This window comes from Elephas maximus, chromosome 13 (genome assembly GCF_024166365.1).
Source record: "Elephas maximus indicus isolate mEleMax1 chromosome 13, mEleMax1 primary haplotype, whole genome shotgun sequence".
In the NCBI taxonomy this organism is placed as follows: Eukaryota; Metazoa; Chordata; class Mammalia; order Proboscidea; family Elephantidae; genus Elephas; species Elephas maximus.
This window is the reverse complement of record NC_064831.1, coordinates 94559279-94580471: the sequence shown is the minus strand read 5'-3', so window position 1 is coordinate 94580471 and position 21193 is coordinate 94559279. Positions and strand designations below refer to the sequence as shown.

Below are 21193 nucleotides of genomic sequence, written 5' to 3'. Positions count from 1 at the left end.
ACTGCCCCTACAACTTGAACAAATAGAAAGTGAGCAACAAAAGAATCCATCAGGCACCAGAAGAAAACAAATCATAAAAATTAGAGCTGAACTTTAGAGAACAGAAAAACAATTGAAAGAATTAACAAAGCCAAAAGCTGGTTCTTTGAAAAAATTAACAAAATTGATAAACCACTGGCTAGACTGACCAAAGAAATACAGGAAAGGAAACAAATAACCCGAATAAGAAACGAGAAGGACCACATCACAACAGAACCAAATGAAATTAAAAGAATCATATCAGATTATTATGAAAAATTGTACTCTAACAAATTTGCAAACCTAGAAGAAATGGATGGATTCCTGGAAAAACACTACCTACCTAAACTAACACATTCAGAAGTAGAACAACTAAATAGACCCATAACAAAAAAAGAGATTGAAACGGTAATAAAAAAACTCCCAACAAAAAAAAAAAAAAAGCCCTGGCCCGGACGACTTCACTGCAGAGTTCTACCAAACTTTCAGAGAAGAGTTAACACCACTACTACTAAAGGTATTTCAAAGCATAGAAAATGACGGAATACTACCCAACTCATTCCATGAAGCCACCATCTCCCTGTTACCAAAATCAGGTAAAGACATTACAAAAAAAGAAAATTACAGACCTATATCCTTCATGAACATAGATGCAAAAATCCTCAACAAAATTCTAGCCAATAGAATTCAACAACATATCAAAAAATTAATTCACCACGATCAAGTGGGATTTATACCAGGTAAGCAAGGCTGGTTTAATATCAGAAAAACCATTAATCTAATCCACCACATAAATAAAACAAAAGACAAAAACCACATGATCTTATCAATTGATGGAGAAAAGGCATTTGACAAAGTCCAACACCCATTTATGATAAAAACTCTCACCAAAATAGGAATTGAAGGAAAATTCCTCAACATAATAAAGGGCGTCTATGCAAAGCCAACAGCCAACATCACTCTAAATGGAGAGAGCCTGAAAGCATTTCCCTTGAGAACAGGAACCAAACAAGGATGCCCTTTATCACCACTCTTATTCAACATCGTGCTAGAAGTCCTAGCCAGGGCAATCAGGCTAGACAAAGAAATAAAGGGCATCCGGATTGGCAAAGAGGAAGTAAAATTATCTCTATCTGCAGATGACATGATCTTATACACAGAAAACCCTAAGGAATCCTCCAGAAGACTACTGAAACTAATAGAAGAGTTTGGCAGAGTCTCAGGTTTTAAGATAAACATACAAAAATCACTTGGATTCCTCTATATCAACAAAAAGAACATCGAAGAGGAAATAACCAAATCAATACCATTCACAGTAGCCCCCAAGAAGATAAAATACTTAGGAATAAATCTTAACAAGGATGTAAAAGACCTATACAAAGAAAACTACAAAGCTCTACTACAAGAAATTCAAAAGGACATACTTAAGTGGAAAAACATACCTTGCTCATGGATAGGAAGACTTAACATAGTAAAAATGTCTATTCTACCAAAAGCCATCTATACATACAATGCACTTCTGATCCAAATTCCAATGTCATTTTTTAAGGGGATAGAGAAACAAATCACCAATTTCATATGGAAGGGAAAGAAGCCTCGGATAAGCAAAGCATTACTGAAAAAGAAGAAGAAAGTGGGAGGCCTCACTCTACCTGATTTCAGAAGCTATTATACAGCCACAGTAGTCAAAACAGCCTGGTACTGGTACAACAACAGGCACACAGACCAATGGAACAGAATTGAGAACCCAGATATAAATCCATCCACGTATGAGCAGCTGATATTTGACAAAGGCCCAGTGTCAGTTAATTGGGGAAAAGATAGTCTTTTTAACAAATGGTGCTGGCATAACTGGATATCCATTTGCAAAAAAATGAAACAGGACCCATACCTCACACCATGCACAAAAACTAACTCCAAGTGGATCAAAGATCTAAACATAAAGACTAAAACGATAAAGATCATGGAAGAAAAAATAGGGACAACCCTAGGAGCCCTAATACAAGGCATAAACAGAATACAAAACATTACCAAAAAATGACGAAGAGAAACCAGATAACTGGGAGCTCCTAAAAATCAAACACCTATGCTCATCTAAAGACTTCACCAAAAGAGTAAAAAGACCACCTACAGACTGGGAAAGAATTTTCACCTATGACATCTCCGACTAGCGCCTGATCTCTAAAATCTACATGATTCTGTCAAAACTCAACCACAAAAAGACAAACAACCCAATCAAGAAGTGGGCAAAGGATATGAACACACACTTCACTAAAGAAGATATTCAAGCAGCTAACAGATACATGAGAAAATGCTCTCGATCATTAGCCATTAGAGAAATGCAGATTACAACGACGATGAGATTCCATCTCACTCCAACAAGGCTGGCATTAATCCAAAAAACACAAAATAATAAACGTTGGAGAGGCTGCGGAGAGATTGGAACTCTTATACACTGCTGGTGGGAATGTAAAATGGTACAACCACTTTGGAAATCTATCTGGCATTATCTTAAACAGTTAGAAATAGAACTACCATACAACCCAGAAATCCCACTCCTCGGAATATACCCTAGAGAAACAATAGCCTTCACACAAACAGATATATGCACACCCATGTTTATTGCAGCTCTGTTTACAATAGCAAAAAGCTGGAAGCAACCAAGGTGTCCATCAACGGATGAATGGGTAAATAAATTGTGGTATATTCACACAATGGAATACTACGCATCGATAAAGAACAGTGACGAATCTGTGAAACATTTCATAACATGGAGGAACCTGGAAGGCATTATGCTGAGTGAAATCAGTCAGAGGCAAAAGGACAAATATTGTATAAGACCACTATTATAAGATCTTGAGAAATAGTATAAACTGAGAAGAACACATACTTTTGTGGTTACGAGGCGGGGAGGGAGGGAGAGGGTTTTTTACTGATTAATTAGCAGATAAGAACTGCTTTAGGTGAAGGGAAGGACAACACTCAATACATGGAAGGTCAGCTCAACTGGACTGGACTGGACCAAAAGCAAAGAAGTTTCCGGGATAAACTGAATACTTCAAAGGTCAGCGGAGCAAGGGCGGGGGTTTGGGGACCATGGTTTAAGGGGACTTCTAAGTCAATTGGCAAAATAATTCTATTATGAAAACATTCTGCATCCCACTTTGAAATGTGGCATCTGGGGTCTTAAATGCGAACAAGCGGCCATCTAAGATGCATCAATTGGTCTCAACCCACCTGGAGCAAAGGAGAATGAAGAACACCAAGGTCACACGACAACTAAGAGCCCAAGAGACAGAAAGGGCCACATGAACCAGAGACCTACATTATCCTGAGACCAGAAGAACTAGTTGGTGCCCGGCCACAATAGATGACTGCCCTCACGGGGAGCACAACAGAGAACCCCCGAGGGAGCAGGACATCAGTGGGATGCAGACCCCAAATTCGCATAAAAAGACCATAGTTAATGGTCTGGCTGTGACTAGAGGAATCCCGGCGGTCATGGTCCCCAAACCTTCTGTTCGCACAGGACGGGAACCATCCCCGAAGACAATTCATCAGACATGAAAGGGACTGGACAGTGGGTGGGAGAGAGATGCTGATGAAGAGTGAGCTAATTATATCAGATGGACACTTGAGACTGTGTTGGCATCTCCTGTCTGGAGGGGGGATGGGAGGATAGAGAGAGATGGAGGCTGGCAAAGTTTTCACAAAAGGAGAGACTGGAAGGGTGACTCATTAGGGGGAAACCAAGTGAGAGTAAGGAGTAAGATGTATATTAACTTATATGTGACAGACTGACTTGATTTGTAAACGTTCACTTGAAGCTCAATAAAAGTTAATAATAAATTTAAAAAAAAATGGTCCAACACATCAATTTAAAGACAAAGACTGGCAGAGAGGATTAAAACAAACAAAAAAAGACCCACTATATCAACTATAGGATGTCTACAATGAATTCACTAAAAATATTGAATACGGTAAGTTAAAAGTAAAAATATAGGACAAGATATATCAGGAAACAACAATCAAAGGAAAGCGGAAATAACTACATAAATACCAGACGAATTAGACTTCAGTGCAACAACAAAAGAAGTGACATTATATTATGATAAAAGAGTCAATTTACAAAGAAGACACACGATCCTACATGTGTATGCAAAAGAGCATCAAAATAAATGGAGCAAAAATCCGGAATTATAGTTAGAGACTTCAAAATTCCTCTCAGTAACAGAACTAATTAGAGAGAAAAATCATCAAAGAGACAGATGAAGTGAACAATGCCATTGTTACGGATTGAACTGTGTCCCCCCAAAATGTCTGCCAACTTGGTTAGACCATGATGCCCAGTATTGGCTGGTTGTCCTCCATTTTGCGATCTGATATAATTCTCCTATGAGCTGTAAATCCTAACCCCTATGATGTTAACAATTCAAGATTTGAGGTAGTTATGTTAATGAAGCAGGACACGATCTACAGGATTAGGTTTTATCATGAGTCAATCTCTTTTGAGATATAAAAAAGAATCGGGCAGAAAGGAGGGGGACTTTGTTACCATCAAGCAAGAAGAGCCTGGAGAGGAGTGTATCCTTTGGATCTGGGGTCCCTGTGCTTAGAAGCTTCTAGACCAAGGGAAGATTGATGACAATGACCTTCCCCCAGACCTGACAGAGAAATTCTTCCCCTTGAGCTACTGCCCTAGCTTTAGACTTCTAGCCTCCTAAACTGTGAGAGAATAAATTTCTGTTTGTTAAAGCCATCCATTTGTGGTATTTCTGTTATAGCAGCACTAGGTAATGAAGACAACCATCAACCAACTAAATATAATGGACATTTAAAGAATACCCCACCAAAAAAAAAGCAGAATACATTCTTTACATTCACCTATAAAATATGCACCAGGATACACCATATTTTGGGTCCACAAAACAAATATTTATTATTTTTAAAATTCAAAATATGTGCTCTAACCAATATGGAAATACACTAGAAATCAATAACAGTAACATAAAAGGAACATATCCAAACATTTAGAATTAAACAAAACTCGTATAAATGATGGAAACCCTGCTGGCGTAGTGGTTAAGTGCTACGGCTGCTAACCAAAAGGTCGGCAGTTCGAATTCACCAGGCTCTCCTCGGAAACTCTACAGGGCAGTTCTACTCTGTCCTATAGGGTCACTATGAGTCGGAATCAACTCAACGGCAGTGGGCTTGGTTTGGTTTTGGCTTATAAATGATACATGGGTCAAAGAAAAAGTTTCCAGGGAAATTAGAAAATGTTTTAAACTAAATGAAAATAAAAACAAAAACATAATTTATCAAAATTTGCAGGATGCTGTCAAAACAGTGCTTAGAGGGACATTTACAGCATTAAAAAATCACATTAAAAAAGAAAAAAGTCTCAAATGATCTAAGCTTCCAAAGTAAGAAATTAAGAAGAGCAAACAAACAGCAAGGAGAAGGTAGGGGGAAAAAATAAAAACAGGATCAGAAATCAATTAAATTAAAAAGAGAAAAACAATAGAAAATACAAATGAAACAAAAAGCTTGTCCTCTGAAAAAAAACTGTAAAATTTATAAAGTTCTGGCAAAACCGCAACAGGAAAAAAATAAATAAATTTCAATAAAAATCTCAACGGGATTTTTCAGAAATAGAAACAAGTGGATTCTAAAATTTATTTGGACGGGTAAAGGAACTATAAGAACCAAAACAATTTTGAAAAAGAATAAAGTGAGAGGAATAACATTACTCAGTAGCAAATTATCAGTATCAGGAACGAAAACAGCATTTGCCACTATAAACTCCACATACATTAAGCGGATAACTCTATACACATAATTCAACAACTTAAATGAAAAGAACGAATTCCTTGAAAACTATAAGCTACCAAATTTCCAAGATGAAATAGATAACTACTATGGACTGAATGTGTCCCCAAAAATCTGTGTTGTAAATCCTACTATACCTGTGGTTATAATCCCTTTTGGGAATAGGGTTTTCTTATGTTAATGGGGCAGTATTGGTGTTCGGTATGTCTTAAGTCAGTCTCATCTGAGATATAAAAAGAGCGGACTGAGCATGCAGCATGAAAACACAGATGGGGGAAGACAGACGCCATGCCACATGAGATCTCCAAGGAACCAAAAAACAGAAGCTGAAAAGAAACAAAGACCTTCCTCCAGAGAAAGAGAGGGAAAGCCTTCCCCTAGAGCTGGTGATCTGAATTCAGACTTCTAGCCTCCTAAACTGTGAGAAAATAAATGTCTTTGTTAAAGCCAACCACTTGTGGTATTTCTGTTATAGCAGCACTAGATAACTAAGACAGTAACCTAAATAGTCCTCTAACTATTAAAGAAATTGATATGTAGTTTAAACCTTTCTGAAAAAGAAACCCACAGGCCCACATGCTCAAAGTAGCAAATTCTACAAAATATTTAAAGAAAAAATAGCAGTAATTCTACACACTCTCAGAGGGGGGAAAAAAGTCTCACCTAATTTAATGAGGCCAGTATTCTCCTGATACAAAAACCAGACAAAAATCATACAAGAAAACTATACCGATATCCTCCATGTGCATAGATGCAAAATCCTCAGCAAAATATTTGCAAACCAAATCCAAAAAAAAGACCAAGTGGGTTAACTTGAGAATGCACAGTTTGATATTTTAAAAATCAATGCAATCCACTACACTAACAATCTAAAGCAGAAACAAAACGTATGATACATACGACCATTTTAAGTGATGCAGAAAAAGTATTCGACAAAACTCAACATTCATGTATAATGAAAACTCTCAAAATTCTCAAAAAACAAGGAAAAGAAAGGAACTTCCTCAACATGATCAAAAAAAGAAACCCTACAGCTAACATATTTAATAGGAAAAGACTGAAGGGGCCCTGGTGTCGCAGTGGCTAAAGAGCTCGGCTGCTAACCGAAAGGTCGACAGTTCAAACGCATCAGCCACTCCATGACAGAAAGATGTGGCGGTCCGCTTCCATAAAGATTTACAGCCTTGGAAACCTATAGGGCAGCTCTACTCTGTCCTATAAGGTCCCTAAGAGTTGGAATCGACTCAGTGGCAGTGGGTTTGGGTTTTAGATTCATAGATGATATTTGTCTGTAGAGAAATTCCCAAGGAATCCATAACACACACACACACGCACCTCTCCTGGAGCTAAGTGAATTTAACAAGGTTACAAGATACAAGGTCAACACACACACAAAAATCAATTGTATTTCTATGTACAGGCAATGAATAATTGGAAATCAAAATTTAAAAAGCAATTTATAAAAGCCACTTATAGTTTGCTCTGGGAGTATTGACCTTTCCACAATATTACGTCTTCCAATCCATGAGCACAGATTTATTTAGGTCTATTTTAGTCTACTGCAACAGTGTTTTCATTGTATAAGTCTTTTACATCCCTAGTTAGGCTTATTCCTAGGTATTTTATTTCTACATAAGTTTATCTACCGTGCATGCCTCCATCAGTGGAGTCACTACTTGAATACATAAAAAAAAAAAAAAAAAAAAAGACAAGTCACAAGACTAAGGCCCTAAGCCTTCAAATCCAGAAAACCAATCCCACAAGGTGTTTGGTTATGTCTAAGGAGTATTTGTAACTGCGTCCCCTATGTGGTTTATTATGTACAGAGATATACATGCACGCACACTCATACCTGTATGTACATATGCTTATAATCTGTGTACACATTTTCATACCCATACAGATATGTCTATAAACATATTGTGCAATAACACACATACTTTTGGAGCGTTGCTGGTGTCACTGCAGAAATATATTTGTCATATCCTTTACCAAAAATGTCCTTTTCTCTTGTACACTTCTCAGTGACATCATTTACCTTGGTCAAGCTGTGTGCGCTTCACCCACATTCAACACTACCTTTCCTATCACTAGATATAACAAGTACCTACTACATCGAGGGCGCTTCCCTCTCTACCCCCTCCCACCCATCCCTGGTAACCACCAAAGAGTGCTAGTTTCTGTAGGTATACATCTATTCTTGTCTTCTTATAAAAGTGCAATCATACAATTTTTGTCCTTTTGTGACTGACTTATTTCACTCGCATAATGTCCTCCAGACTCATCCACATTATATTTCAAGGACTCATCATTATTCATTATGGCTGCATAGTATTCCATTGTATGTATGTACCACATTTAGTTTATCCACTCATTCTAGATGGGCACTTATGTTGTTTCCACTTTTTTTGCTATTGTGAATAGTGCTGCAATGAACATAGGTGGGCATGTGTCTGTCCGTGTCTCTTTTATTAGATCTCTAGGGTACATACCTAGGAGTGGAACTGCTGGATCATAAGGTATTTCTACTTCTAGCCTTTTGAGGAAGCGCCATATCACTTTCCATAGTGATTGTTACAGATTGATTTGTGTCCCCCGAAAAATGTGTGTCAACTTGGCTAGTCCATGATTCCCAATACTGGGTGACTATCCACCATTTTGTCATCTGATGTGATTTTCCTACATGTTGTAAATCCTACCTGTCATGGACTGAATTGTGTACCACAAAAGTATCTGTCAACTTGGCAAGGTCATGATTCTCGGTTTTGTATGACTGTCTACCATTTTGTCATCTGATGTGATTTCCCTATGTGTTATAAATCCTATCATTATGATGTAATGAGATGGATTAGTGGCAGTTATATTTATGAGATCTACTAGATTATATAATGTCTTAAGCCAATCTCTTTTGAGATATAAAAGAGAGAAGTGAGCAGAGAGACTGGGGGACCTCATACCACCAAGAAAGCAGTGCCGGAAGCAGAGTGCATCCTTTGGACCTGAGGTTCCTGTGCTGAGATGCTCCTAGACGAAGAGAAGACTGATGACAAGGACCTTCCTCTAGAGCTGACAGAGAGAGAGCCTTTCCCTGGAGCTGGCACCCTGAATTCAGACTGGACTCTGAGAGAATAAACTTCTGTTTGTTAAAGTTAACCACTTGTAATATTTCTGTTATAGCAGCACTAGATGACTAAGACACTACCTCTATGATGTTAATGAAGTGAGATCAGTGGCCGTTGCATTAATGAGGCAGGATTCAATCTACAAGATTAGGTTGCATCTTAAGTCAATCTCTTCTGAGACATAAAAGAGAGAAGTGAGCAGAAAGACAGGGGGACCTCGTACCATCAAGAAAGCAGCACTGGGATCAGAGCACATCATTTGGACTCAGGGTTCCTGTGCTGAGAAGCTCCTAGACTAGGGGAAGGCTGATGACAAGTACCTTCCTCCAGAGCAGAGAGGGAAAGCATTTCCCTGGAGATGATGCCCTGAATTCGGACTTCCAGCCATCTAGACTCTGAGAAAATAAACTTGTTTGTTGAAGCCATCCACTTGTGATATTTCTGTTATAGCAGAACTAGATAACTAAGACAGAATTTGGTATCAGGAGTGGGGTGCTGCTCTAAGAAATACCTAAAATGTGGAAGTGGTTTTGAAACTGTGAATGAATAGGAGCTAGAAGAGTTTCAAAGTGCCTAACAGTAAAAGCCTAGATTGCCTTGAAGAGGCTGTTGGTGGAATTATACACATCACGCAGCTCTGGTGGGAACTCGGAAGGAAATGAGGAGAGCTGTTACACTGGTAATGGTGCAGATGGTGAGAAGCAACATCAGAGAAAAGGCAGCAGCTGAACCAGACCAGTGGAAGAAAGCCCTGAAGCAGACCAAAGGAGCAAAAGAGCTGGGTGCCTTTGCCAAGAAGCTTCCCAGCAGAGTAGGGTGTCTCCGAGCACTTATTGGTGAAGCTAGGCTGCCAATCCATGGAGCAAGAGAGCTGAGTGCCTTCCAGCTGAACTTTACTGTCAGAGTGGGGTGTCTCCAGGCACTTTTTGATGTAGCTACAGAGCTTTGGAACACTTGTCCCAGCAGGGCAAATGTGGGCAGCAAGGCCCAAGGGGCTGAGAGGCCAAGGAACCAGGAATCAGAAGCTGAAGAGAAAAGGAACACAGGAAGCAGAGCTGCCTGAGCCTCAAAGGTTGGAGCCATGGCCTCTGGAGTTTCTAAGGGTAAGCTCACCTCTCAGATGGACTAGGAGAACCAGGCCATCCAAATTCAAGGCAGCAGAGTTGCTGTTCCAGTGGGCCTGGAAGGCAGAGCTGAAGCCCAGGTCTGAAAGTCCTCCATTCGGAATCCAGAGAGTGTGGCCAACACCTACAGTCTGGAGGGCAGGCCACTGCCTAAATGGTCTCAGAGAACAAAGGATTATTTTTAAGCCTCAAGGGCGAATGTAACATGTTCTACCTGGTAACTGTTATACCTTCTTTCCCTTCGAATTCTCCCATTTGTAGTGGAAATGTCTAGCTTGTGCCTGCCTGCTGCACCACTGTACTATGGAAACAGATAACTTGTATTCTAGATATCACAGGTGAAGAGGAATTTTTGGATTTTGGAGTTGGAGTTAATTTAAGACTTTCGCTATGATACAATGGGGTGAATGTGCTTATATGTGGCAAGGACATAATTTGGGGGGCCAAAGGACAGAAGGTTATGGATTGAATTGTGTTCCCCAAAAATTGTGTTCCCCAAAAATTGTGTGTCAACTTGGCTAGTCTGTGATTCCCAATAATGTATGATTGTTCACCATTTTGTCATGTGATGTGATTTTCCCATGTGTTGTAAATCCTACCTCTATGATGTTAATGAGGTGGGATTAGTGGCAGTTGTGTTAATGAGGCAGGACTCAATCTACAAGATTAGGTTGTGTCTTAAGTCAACGTCTTTTGAGATATAAAAGAGACAAGTGAGTAGAAAGACAGGAGACCTCACACCACCAAGAAAGCAGTGCTGGGAGCAGAGCACGTCATTTGGATCCAGGGTTCCTGTGCTGAGACGTTCCTAGACCAGGGGAAAATTGATGACAAAGACCTTCCTCCAGACCAGGCAGAGAGAGAACGGCTTCCCCTGGAGCTGCAGCCCTGAATTCGGACTTCTAGCCTATTAGACTGGGAAAGAATAAACTCCTTTTTGTTGAAGCCAACCACTTGGGATATTTATTCTAGCAGCACCAGATAAAACTAACACAGTGATCGTACCATTCTACAATTCCACCAGCAGTGGATAAGGGTCCCACTCTCCCCACATCCTCACCAGCATTTATTTTCTTTCTTTCTTTTTTTAATCAGTGCCATTTTTGTAGGGGTAAAATGGCACGTTGTGGTTTTGATTCGCATCTCAAATGGCTAATGATCATGAGCATCTTCTCATGTGTTTGTTGGCTGCTTGAATGTCCTCTTTGGTGAAGTGTCTGTTCTTTTCCCATTTTATAACTGGATTGTCTGTCTTTTTGTTGTTGAGCTGTTGAAGTTGAAACCCAAGTGATTTTTGTGTTAACCTTGTACCATGTAACTTGGCTGAATTCTTCTACTAGTTCCAGCAGCTTTCTTGTATATTCTTTGGGATTTTCTTTATATAGGATCATGTCATCTACAAATAGAGATAGTTTCACTTCTTTCCAGTTTGGAGACCATTTGTTTCTTTTTCTAGACTTATTGGTCTGGCTGGAAACCCTGGTGGCGAAGTGGTTAAGTGCTACGGCTGCTAACCAACAGGTCAGCAGTTCAATTCCACCAGGCACTCCTTGGAAACTCTATGGGGCAGTTCTACTCTGTCCTATAGAGTCGCTATGGAATCGACTCTACGGCAGTGGGTTACTGGTCTGGCTAGGACTTCCAGTACAATACTGAATAGTAGTGGTGATAGTGGGCATCCTTGTCTAAAGGCAAAGGCTCTCAGGTCTTTCTCCACTGAATATAATGTTGGTGGTTGGCCTTTAAGGCTAGATAAGCCTGTTTGTAGAGGTGTAGAACTGATAAACCAGAATGCCAGTAGGGGAACACCTGAATAAACTGCAGAACTCTATACTATGAACTAGTAAATTGCCGTTAAAAATAATGGGTTATGCCTGGTGTCATGGACTGAATTATGTCCTCCAAAAAATGTGTATCAATTTGGCTGGGCCATGACTCCCAGTATTGTGTGGTTGTCCTCTATTTTGTGATTGTAATCCTATGTTAAAGAGGATTAGGGTGGGATTGTAACAACCTTACTAAGGTCACATCACTGATCCAACATAAAGGGAATTTCCTTGGGGTGCGGTCTGCACTGCCTTTTATCTTACAAGAGATAAAAGGAAAGGGAAGCAAGCAAAGAGTTGGGGACCTCACATCACCAAGGAAGAAGCACTGACAGATCGGTTCCTTTAGACCTAGTGTTCCCACGCAGAGAAGTTCCTAGTCCAGGGGAAGATTGATGAGAAAGACCTTCCTCCAGAGCCAACAGTGAGAGAAGGCCTTCCCCTGGAGCTGACATCCTGAATTTGAACTTCTAGCCTACTAAAACCAGACTGTGAGAAAATAAATTTCTGTTTGTTAAAGCCACCCACTTGCAGTATTTCTATTATAGCAGCACTAGATAACTAAGACACCTGGGAATGTTTATTATACATTAAATGAAAAAAGAAGTCACAGAGTAATATGTGCTGTATAATCTCATCTTTGTAGTTTTTTTAAAAAAACAGAAATATATTCCATACATATATAAATTTTAATATAGTGTTGTGATTGTAGAGGAAAACGTGGGAGGATAAAATCAAACAACGCTGGGTTACTGGTTTTTGTTAGTTTCTGCGGAGTCACCGCCAACTCACGGTAACCCCACGTACAAAAGACAAAACGTAGCCTGTCGGCATCATCTTCACAATCTTTAGCACGCACGAGTTCGTCGTTGTAGCCACTGTGGTATTCTGATTGCCTTCCAACCTAGAAAGCTTACCTTCCACCACTATGTAGGACAACGTTCCGTTGTTATCCATAGGGCTTTCAATGACTAAATTTCAGTAGATTGCCAGGCCTTTCTTCCTAGTCTTAGTCTGGTAGCTCTGCTGAACCCTGTCCACCATGATGATCCTGCTGTTATCTGAAATACTGGTGGCATAACTTCCAGCATCATGGCAATATGCAAGCCACCACAGTATGACAAACTGACAGATGGGTGGAGGTTACCTATGGGTAACTGGAGTAGGAGGAGGCATTGGCTGTCACTTCATTTTTATATACTTCCTTGTATTCAGTTATTGCAACAAGCATATGCTGTTTTGGAGTACGAAAAAAATCCAATGGAATTATTCTTAAAGGAAAAACGTGTATATGCAGTCAGTCTCTCCAACGACTATGTCTATACCCCAAAAAACCAAACCAAACCCACTACCGCCAAGTCGATTCCGACTCATAGCAACCCTATAGGACAGAGTAGAACTGCCCAACAGAGTTTCCAAGGAACACCTGGCGGATTCGAACTGCCAACCTCTTGGTTAGCAGCCGTAGCACTTAACCACTACACCACCAGGGTTTCCATGTCTACATCAGCATATGTAATTCACAGTGTATTTGCTGGTCCCTGATATCCTGGGCATTAACATAATCTCAAAGGAAGTAGTAAAGCTGCTCTGTTAAAAGGTAACTACTCAGGACCTCCCCCTAGCTCTGCTGGTCTTTTCAGCTGCAGATCAACATCTCTCAACATGAGCGAGATGCTCATCCCCAGGGAACGGACCCACCTCCTAACTCACTGGATCTCACGGTCCTCAGGGCAGAAAAAACATTTGAAGCTGGGGGTCCTCAAAGCACGGGAACCAGGCGGCTCTGTGTTCATCACAGCAGCTGCTCCCTCCTCCCCAGACCTGCCACCCCCTCAACTATCTCCAACTTTGCCAAGGTCCCCCCCAACCTTAAACCTCATCCTCCTTCCTCCTCTCCTCAAATCTCTCTTGTATCCTCACCTTCCCATCCACGTTCCATGCTTTTCCTAAGAAACAGGAAGTGTTGCCAAGACTGACCCCTTTATCACCATGCTTTAGTCCCTCCCCTTCCGCCTCTGCCCAGCAGGTAGTAAAGTCTAGTGGTTAGGAGTGTGGCCCCCATGTCACAGTGGCTGAGTTCAAACCTGACACTGGCACTTCTTACCTGAGTGACCTTGGGCAACTCACTTACCCACTCTTCTCCTAAGCTGAGTCAGGAGAAGCTGCCAAGACTTCTCAAGGGTTAGGCCAGAACTGAGACAGTATCAGTTCTACTGCATTCTATCGGCTAAAGCAAGTCAGAGGCCCAGTCCAGATTCAAGGGGAGGGAACTGCCCGAGAGAACTGCGTAGGACATACGGCCCACAGAGCAGGCAACATGCTTAACGTCCAGCATACAGCAAGTGCTCAATAAATGAGCTGTTATCCTTGGTTATTATTTTTCCTTAAATACAACACAGTTGTCTTTACAATGGTTCTTCACCATGTATAAACTACATGTAGGAAAGGCCTGGAAGACCAAGGATTGCTAAAGAGCACACACGTCTCACTTTAGAAGATACAATGGAACCACTGTGTTGCCCTAGGCCCCACAGAGCAGATTTCAGTATAAAGCAAACCACCCTGTTGCTGCGTGACATCAAATTGATTCCGATTCATAGTGACCCTACAGGACAGAGTAGAACTGTCCCATAGGTTTTCCTAGGCTGAAATCCTTATGAGAACAGATAGCCAGGTCTTTTCTCCTGCAGAGCAGCTGGTGGGTTCAAACCACTGACCTTTCCGTTCATAGCCAAGCACTTAACCACTGCACCACCAGGGCTCCTTGCAAACCACCCTAGTCATTCTTAAATGAAGAATGTCATTGCAAGGTGGTTTCATAGATCTGTAGTACCTAAGGGCAGGCACACAGCAAGCGCCAGCGTTATGCACTCACAGCAGGCTCACCTGCAAACCTGTTCCAACACAAACCACCACCATTTCCACTAAGTGTGAGAAAGTGAGAAGTATATGCTATCGGTGAAAGAATTTTAAAGGTGCTCGTGGCAGGCTGCTCGAGGAAAGAGAACGAGCTCAGGAGAAAACAAATGTTAATGGGGGGAGGCCGGAGGAGTCGGAGACAGACCCGGGCAGAAGTGACCTTAAATCACTACAATGAAAACAGAATTGGTTGTGTTCTTTGCTGTTGCCCCAGAGCCTAGATGAATGTCTGCATACATCAGGTGCTCAATAAACACTTGCGGAATTTCTCTGAATCACGGGAAGTTTGGACTCACCGATTATAGCTGTTGAAAGGAATAAAGTTGGAAGTTCACTTAACTCTTTGCACTAAAGTGTAGTGAAGGCACAATTAACGTTTATTATTAAAATGCAGCTCTCTTTCCATGTCCTTGGGAGCACCAGTGCCATGTGGTTGTTGCTGTGTGTTATCAAGTTGATAGGGACCCAACAGGACAGAGTAGAACTGTCCCACAGGGTTTCCAAGGAGCAGCTGGTAGATTTGAACTGCCAGCCTTCTGGTTAACAGCCGAACGCTTAACCACTTCGCCACGAAGGCTGAATTCAGGGAGGGGTCAGGAAGTGAAGCTCATGTACTAGCCTGTCACCTGTAAGCTGGCTCCAGCAGACGTAAAGCTCAGTACTCCCGAGACAGACGACGTGAAAACAATGCGTGTTAAATAATGCTGAAAATCCAGCAACAGATGTGTGAAGATTAAATACAGTGAAGCATTTGAATCATGGCTCCCTGCTCCTGCCCGAATCCTCTTCTCTTTCATTTGAACACTCTGAGCTGTGGTCACACTTTCTGTTGTTCTCATCAGCTCTCCAAGGCTCACCTTTGCTCTGACATAAGCTTTGAAAATGAATACCCCCATTAGGAGGAATGACCACACCTGTAACCATCAGGGCGCTCCAGAGTCTGTTTTGCTAAAACCTCATTTTAAAAGCCTCATAATGGACTTCGAGAACAAAGGCCATCACACACACACAAAAGCAAAACGGGACAGAATTTTTAATTTCAAAAATCATGAATAGCTAGCAAACATTAATTATTAAGGCTTGATTTAAATTTCTGTAGATGGAATTAAAGCATACTGCATTTACAGTTTAAGCCTGTAAGATGTACTTTGGCACCATAAACCAAATACAGTCACAGATGTCAAGAGTTCTCATAATAAGTGTCTCTCTTTATCAACTCTCCATGTATTTTCCCATTTCCATATGCCCATTCTTTATTAATACAGAATAAATCAGCTTTCCTCAAAATACTATAAAATGCCAAATATTACTCTTGGGCACAATCATTTCCTTTAACAGTGGCTTTGATATGTGCCTTTCTCCTATGGAGGTTTGTTATTCATTGTCTCTTTAATTTGGGGGTCAACCGCCTGAAAATATTAATCCTCGTGGTCTAGAGCGCAGAGAACACGCCCTCCCTCCCCACACCCCCCAATGCCGGACGCTGGTCGCTGGCCCTGTCCCGCCGCCCACAGAGCACGCCTTTCGGGCGGACGCGGGAAACGCCAAGTGCCCAACGCTAGGTCTGCGACTGACCATGGGGAGGCGGCGGGGGGCGGCTAATGCCCGCTGCCCGGACTGTCCAGTAACCAGACGGGACGCGCCCCGCTCCCAGCCAGGGCCGCTGCCAGGGATACACGCACGCGGGGACGCGGATCCCGCACCCGGTGCGACCGCCCGCAGTTCGCACCCTACCTCCCCGCCCCGGAAGCGGGCGGCCGGCTGGTTAAAGCCGCACCGAGCCGGCGAGGCCGAGCCTCCCGACCCCAGGCCCCCGCCCGCGCAGCCCCGGGACCCGGCCGCCGGCCCAGTCCCCGTGCCGGGCGGCCGGCCCTGGCCCCGCGCGCGGTCCCTCCCGCGCTGCGGCTCGGTGAGGGCGGGCGCTGGCGGTCGTGTCCTCCAAGAAAAGTAACTCCAGGATCACCGCACTGGGAACGCGAGAGCGCCGTTTCGGAAACAGCTACCCTCGCTCCCCGGAGTTGAACGGCCGGAGTTTGGACCTGCACCCGCTCTGCGCTTGGCCTCTCGGCGCTCCTGCCCGAACTTGGCCGCAGCCCCCTGCCTCCCGGAGCCCGCCGGCACTCACCGAGAAGCCGGCCCAGAAGGGACAGGAGTGGCGGACGCGGGCCGAGGTGGTGAGCGCCAGCGCGGCGAAGCTGACGGCCACGATGAGGCATCCGAGCGCCATCTGCGTGGCCCCGAGCGCCAGCACGATGCGGGAGCGGCCCGGACACTCGCGCAGGCGGGACAGGCTGCGGGGCAGCGCGGCGGGGCGCTGCGCGCGGGGGCCGCCGGCCGGGGTCATCGCGCCCCGCGCCCCCCCGCTCCCGCCCGCCGCCGGGTGCCGCCGCGGCTGTCTCCTCACCGAGGGTCCGAGGCAAGTTGCGCCAGGTGCGCAGCCGGCCTCCGCGCGGACAGCGGGCACTGGCGGGGCTGCGCCGGCCGCGCGCCGGGAGCCGGCGGGGCCGGGCGGGGAGCCGCTCGCCCGCAGCCCCTGCCCGCGCCCGTGCCCATGCCGCCGCCGCCGCCGCCGCTCCTCAGGGCCGCCCGCCGGCCGACACAGCTGCGCTGCGCCCGCTCCCGCCTGCCCGCGCGCTCCCCGGCCTGAGCGCGAGCGCGAGCCCCGCCGCCGCCGGGCGCGAGCCTCCGTCCTCGGGCGCGAGCCCCGCCTGCGCCGCCGCCGCCGCTGTAGCGCGCTGGGCCGGGCGGAGCCGCTGGAGCAGGAGCCGGGGCTGAGAGGGCCGGGTGCCGGCGCGGTCCCGGGGCTCGGCCTCCGCGCTCGCGTCGTCCGACTGGGCGATGGTGACGGCGCAAGTCCCAGGAGGGCAGCGGGGACAGCGGCCGCCTCAAGGGCGAGGGGCAGCGGTTTCCACCGCGGAATCCTGGCTCACAGCGCAGAAGGGCCCTGGGAGGTGGGCCTGGGCGGGCGAACCGCGCGCCCAGAGCTTTGGGCAGAGCCCGGGGCCGCCCCGGTGGGCGTGCGGGGTGAGGACTAGGGCGCCGCCGCTAGAGTGGGCGTGGACAGGAGGAGAGTTCCGAGCGCGTTGCCCCATGTGTGGCGGGCAGGAGCCCCTCTTCTATGCAGAATTCCAGAGCCAGGATGCCGCTTTTCTGCACTTCACAGATTTCCCAGGCCATCCACTGAGGACTCGGCCCTGGAGGACTGGGCACCACTACATACCCAGGTCACCTTCCGTTTGCAAGGCTTTTGATAAGTCAAAAGTTTGGCTTAAAACAAATTGCACAAAACGAATTTAAATGAACAAGATAATTAAAAGCCCACGAAATCATCTCGATCCCCTCCTGCCAACACAGGGCTTTAAAATAACATTATGCTGCTTTCTTGGTATACCAAAATCTTGGAAGTTTGGTCATAATTCGCTTTGAGTCCCTGTTGTGGTATCAATATTAAGACTACCCGTGTTGAAAGGGCTGTTTTGACATAGTAAGAGGACCACGTATGTTAGGAGGGCTGAAGGGATCAGATATAAAAAGGCAAATTTCGAAGTTATAAAAGGAAATGGCTGGGCATATCCCGAGACCATCTTCCCGCAGCCTTACGAAAGAACTTAGGGCAAGCACTGCTTGATAAAACACTGGAGAGTGTCGTCCCAAAATATCTCAGATGCTGGTGCTTGAAATTTCATCCTCAGATACTGATTCCTTTGGGGCTTGAGGAGCCTCTATTAAAATGCAAATTCCCCTTGAAGGGGCAATAGCTCAAGCCTTTATCAGTCAACACCTTCGCAGGGATGGGATTTATTTTCCAATTTAATGGGATAGCCAAAGGATGAAGCAGGGGGTGGAGAATTCCACAGATAAAGTGACTGACCTCAAAATCTTGGCCTGTGGCCAAGGCCGCCTTCTCTCTGCTCTTATCTCTAACCCAACTAAGCCTCAGCCAGGCATTGTTTAGAGCACACAAGCACAAATTCAAATTTCCTGGCGATATTTTCTACCTAGAAATTTGCAGGGCAGCACTTTTTAAGAGCTTGGAACAATGCCAAAGCATGATCCTGGACTGCCGGGAAGTTATGTTCTCATTGTGGTCACCCCATTCATTCACTCGTTCATCCAGGGCCCTCTGGGTGCCTTGCTCTAAGTCTCTGTTCACATGGGTGAAGAGAACAAAAATCGCTGCCTTCAAGGTGTGAGGAAAGAAATGGACAATAAACAAAAAATATGTAAATTACCTAGTGTCTATTTACATTGCATATTATAATCAGCAGGTTGGATTATAATCAGGGAAACCCTGGTGGCGTAGTGGTTAAGTGCTACGGTTGCTAACCAAAGGGTCAGCAGTTCTAATCCGCCAGGCGCTCCTTGGAAACTGTATGGGGCAATTCTACTCTGTCCTCTAGGGTCGCTATCATTCAAAAAGTAATTTAAGCATGGAACAAGAGAGGAGGGAGAGTCAGGAATATGGGGAAGAAATAGAATGTGTGGCTAATTGCTTCCATGAACAACTGCCACCTTTGCCATGAGACCAGAACTGGATGGTGCCTAGCTCCCATTGCTGAACATTTTGATCAAATATTCTATAGAAGAATCCTGATCAAAAAGAGAAAAATGCAGAACAGAATTTCATATTTGCAAGGACTCCAGAATTTCTGGAGCCATGGAAACAGAAAAAACTCCTGAAACTAGTGCCCTGAGATAATCTTCAAAACTTAAACCAAAAATATCCCCTGAAGTCTTCTTAAAACCAAACTAACTAGTAAAGGGTGTCTGCCTTGAGCATTATGCTCTCGTAAGAACTATCTATATGGGATCAAATTGACAACAGCAACTGGAAGGATTAGATAGGAAACTTAGGGGACAGTGAGTTTGTGTTAATGGAGGAGAAACGAATTCAGAAAAGGAGGGTGAGGATGATTGCACAACTCGATGTAATCAGTGTCACCGAATTGTACGTGTAGAAATTGTTGAATTGATCTATGTTCTGCTGTGTATATTCTCAACAACAACAAAAAATAAGATAAATTATTAAAAAAATAAAAGTAAATTAAGCACCCACCATGTGCCAGAAACAAACAAAAAACAGGCGTCATCGAGTAGATTTCAACTCAGGCCAAGTGCATCCCACAGGGTTTTCACAGCTCGTAACCTTTCCCAAGCAGATCACCAGGCCTTTCTTCTGAGGTGGGTTCAAACCTCCAACCTTTTGGGTAGTAGCTGAGTGCTTAACCTTTTGCACTACCCAGGGGGTTCTGAGGATATGAGGATGAGCAAAAGCAGACAAGCCGCCCACGCTCAAGAAGCTCTTTGTCTAATGCAGTAGGCGATCGCACATATCATTGGTCCAAGGCCAGTTGCAACTGGGAGGAATGGTATGGAGAAGAGGTATATTGTGCCAAAAGGCAGATAATGAGGAGATTTGAAGAGAGCTTTCTGACCACAATACAGAAATGGATTGAGGGGACCCAAGTGAATGTAGGGAGATCAAATGCAGGTGCCATAATTTAGACAAGAGCACCTTGGTGAATGAGGATGGTGGGAATATTGAAAGTTGGATGCATTAAAAAAAAAAAAAAAAAAGAAGTCAGTGATGAATTAAATATGGGGGTGCCGGTTCAAGCACTATGGGGAAAGTCACTGAATGCTGGAAACTTCCAGTGAACTCCGCTGCCAAAACCTATGTCAATCAGTTTCTTTTATCTTTGAATAACATGGGAAGAGAGCTTCACATAGCGTAGCGAGGTGTTGGCGTAGGTGGTTAGGAGGAGGATCTGCCTTCTCAGTGGAATTTGGTTTGGGAACAGAGGGAGAGACCGATCAAGAAATTAAACTTTCTTTGCTGTTTTTTAAATAAATTCAGTACGCTAGAGAATTTAAAAATGGGGTGCAGTAGCCAAAATTACCTTGAGGAACAATTAGAATTTGAAAGTATAAATAATTAAGTGAGTCAACCTCATGGAAGTGAGTCAGAGAGAGAGGGAGAAGAAGAGAAGGAGGGAGCAAGGGAGGAGAAAAGTAAAGGAGGAAGGAAGGAAGACAAGAAGGAAGGAAGGCTGGCCAGCCACCGGCCTAAGTTTAGCCCTGGCTCTGATCTGACCCCTCGTTGTTTTTCTCTTGTAAAGGGGTTGTAATAACACATGGAGAGCAGTGATGGTTTAGTGGTAGAATTCTTGCCTTCCATGCACGAGACTGGGGTTCGATTCCCAGTCCTGCGCCGTGTGTGCAGCCGTCACCCATATGTCAGGGGAGGCTTGTGTGTTTCTGTGATTTCAGCGGAGCTTCCAGACTAAGAGGGACTAGGAAGAAAGGCCTGGCAATTTCCTTCCAAAAATCAGCCAATGAAAACTTTGTG

At 44.1% G+C, this 21193-nt stretch overlaps 1 protein-coding gene across 1 annotated transcript in view; it reads right to left on the bottom strand.

Moving 5' to 3' along the window:
* ENTREP2 (endosomal transmembrane epsin interactor 2) overlaps positions 1 to 17188 on the bottom strand; it is a 591792-nt gene extending 574604 nt beyond the window's left edge. Inside the window, exon 1 of the mRNA XM_049906022.1 lies at positions 16970 to 17188. Coding sequence (XP_049761979.1) covers positions 16970 to 17188 — 219 coding nt within the window. The remainder of the gene's footprint in view (positions 1 to 16969) is intronic.
* Positions 17189 to 21193: the final 4005 nt, after the last annotated feature.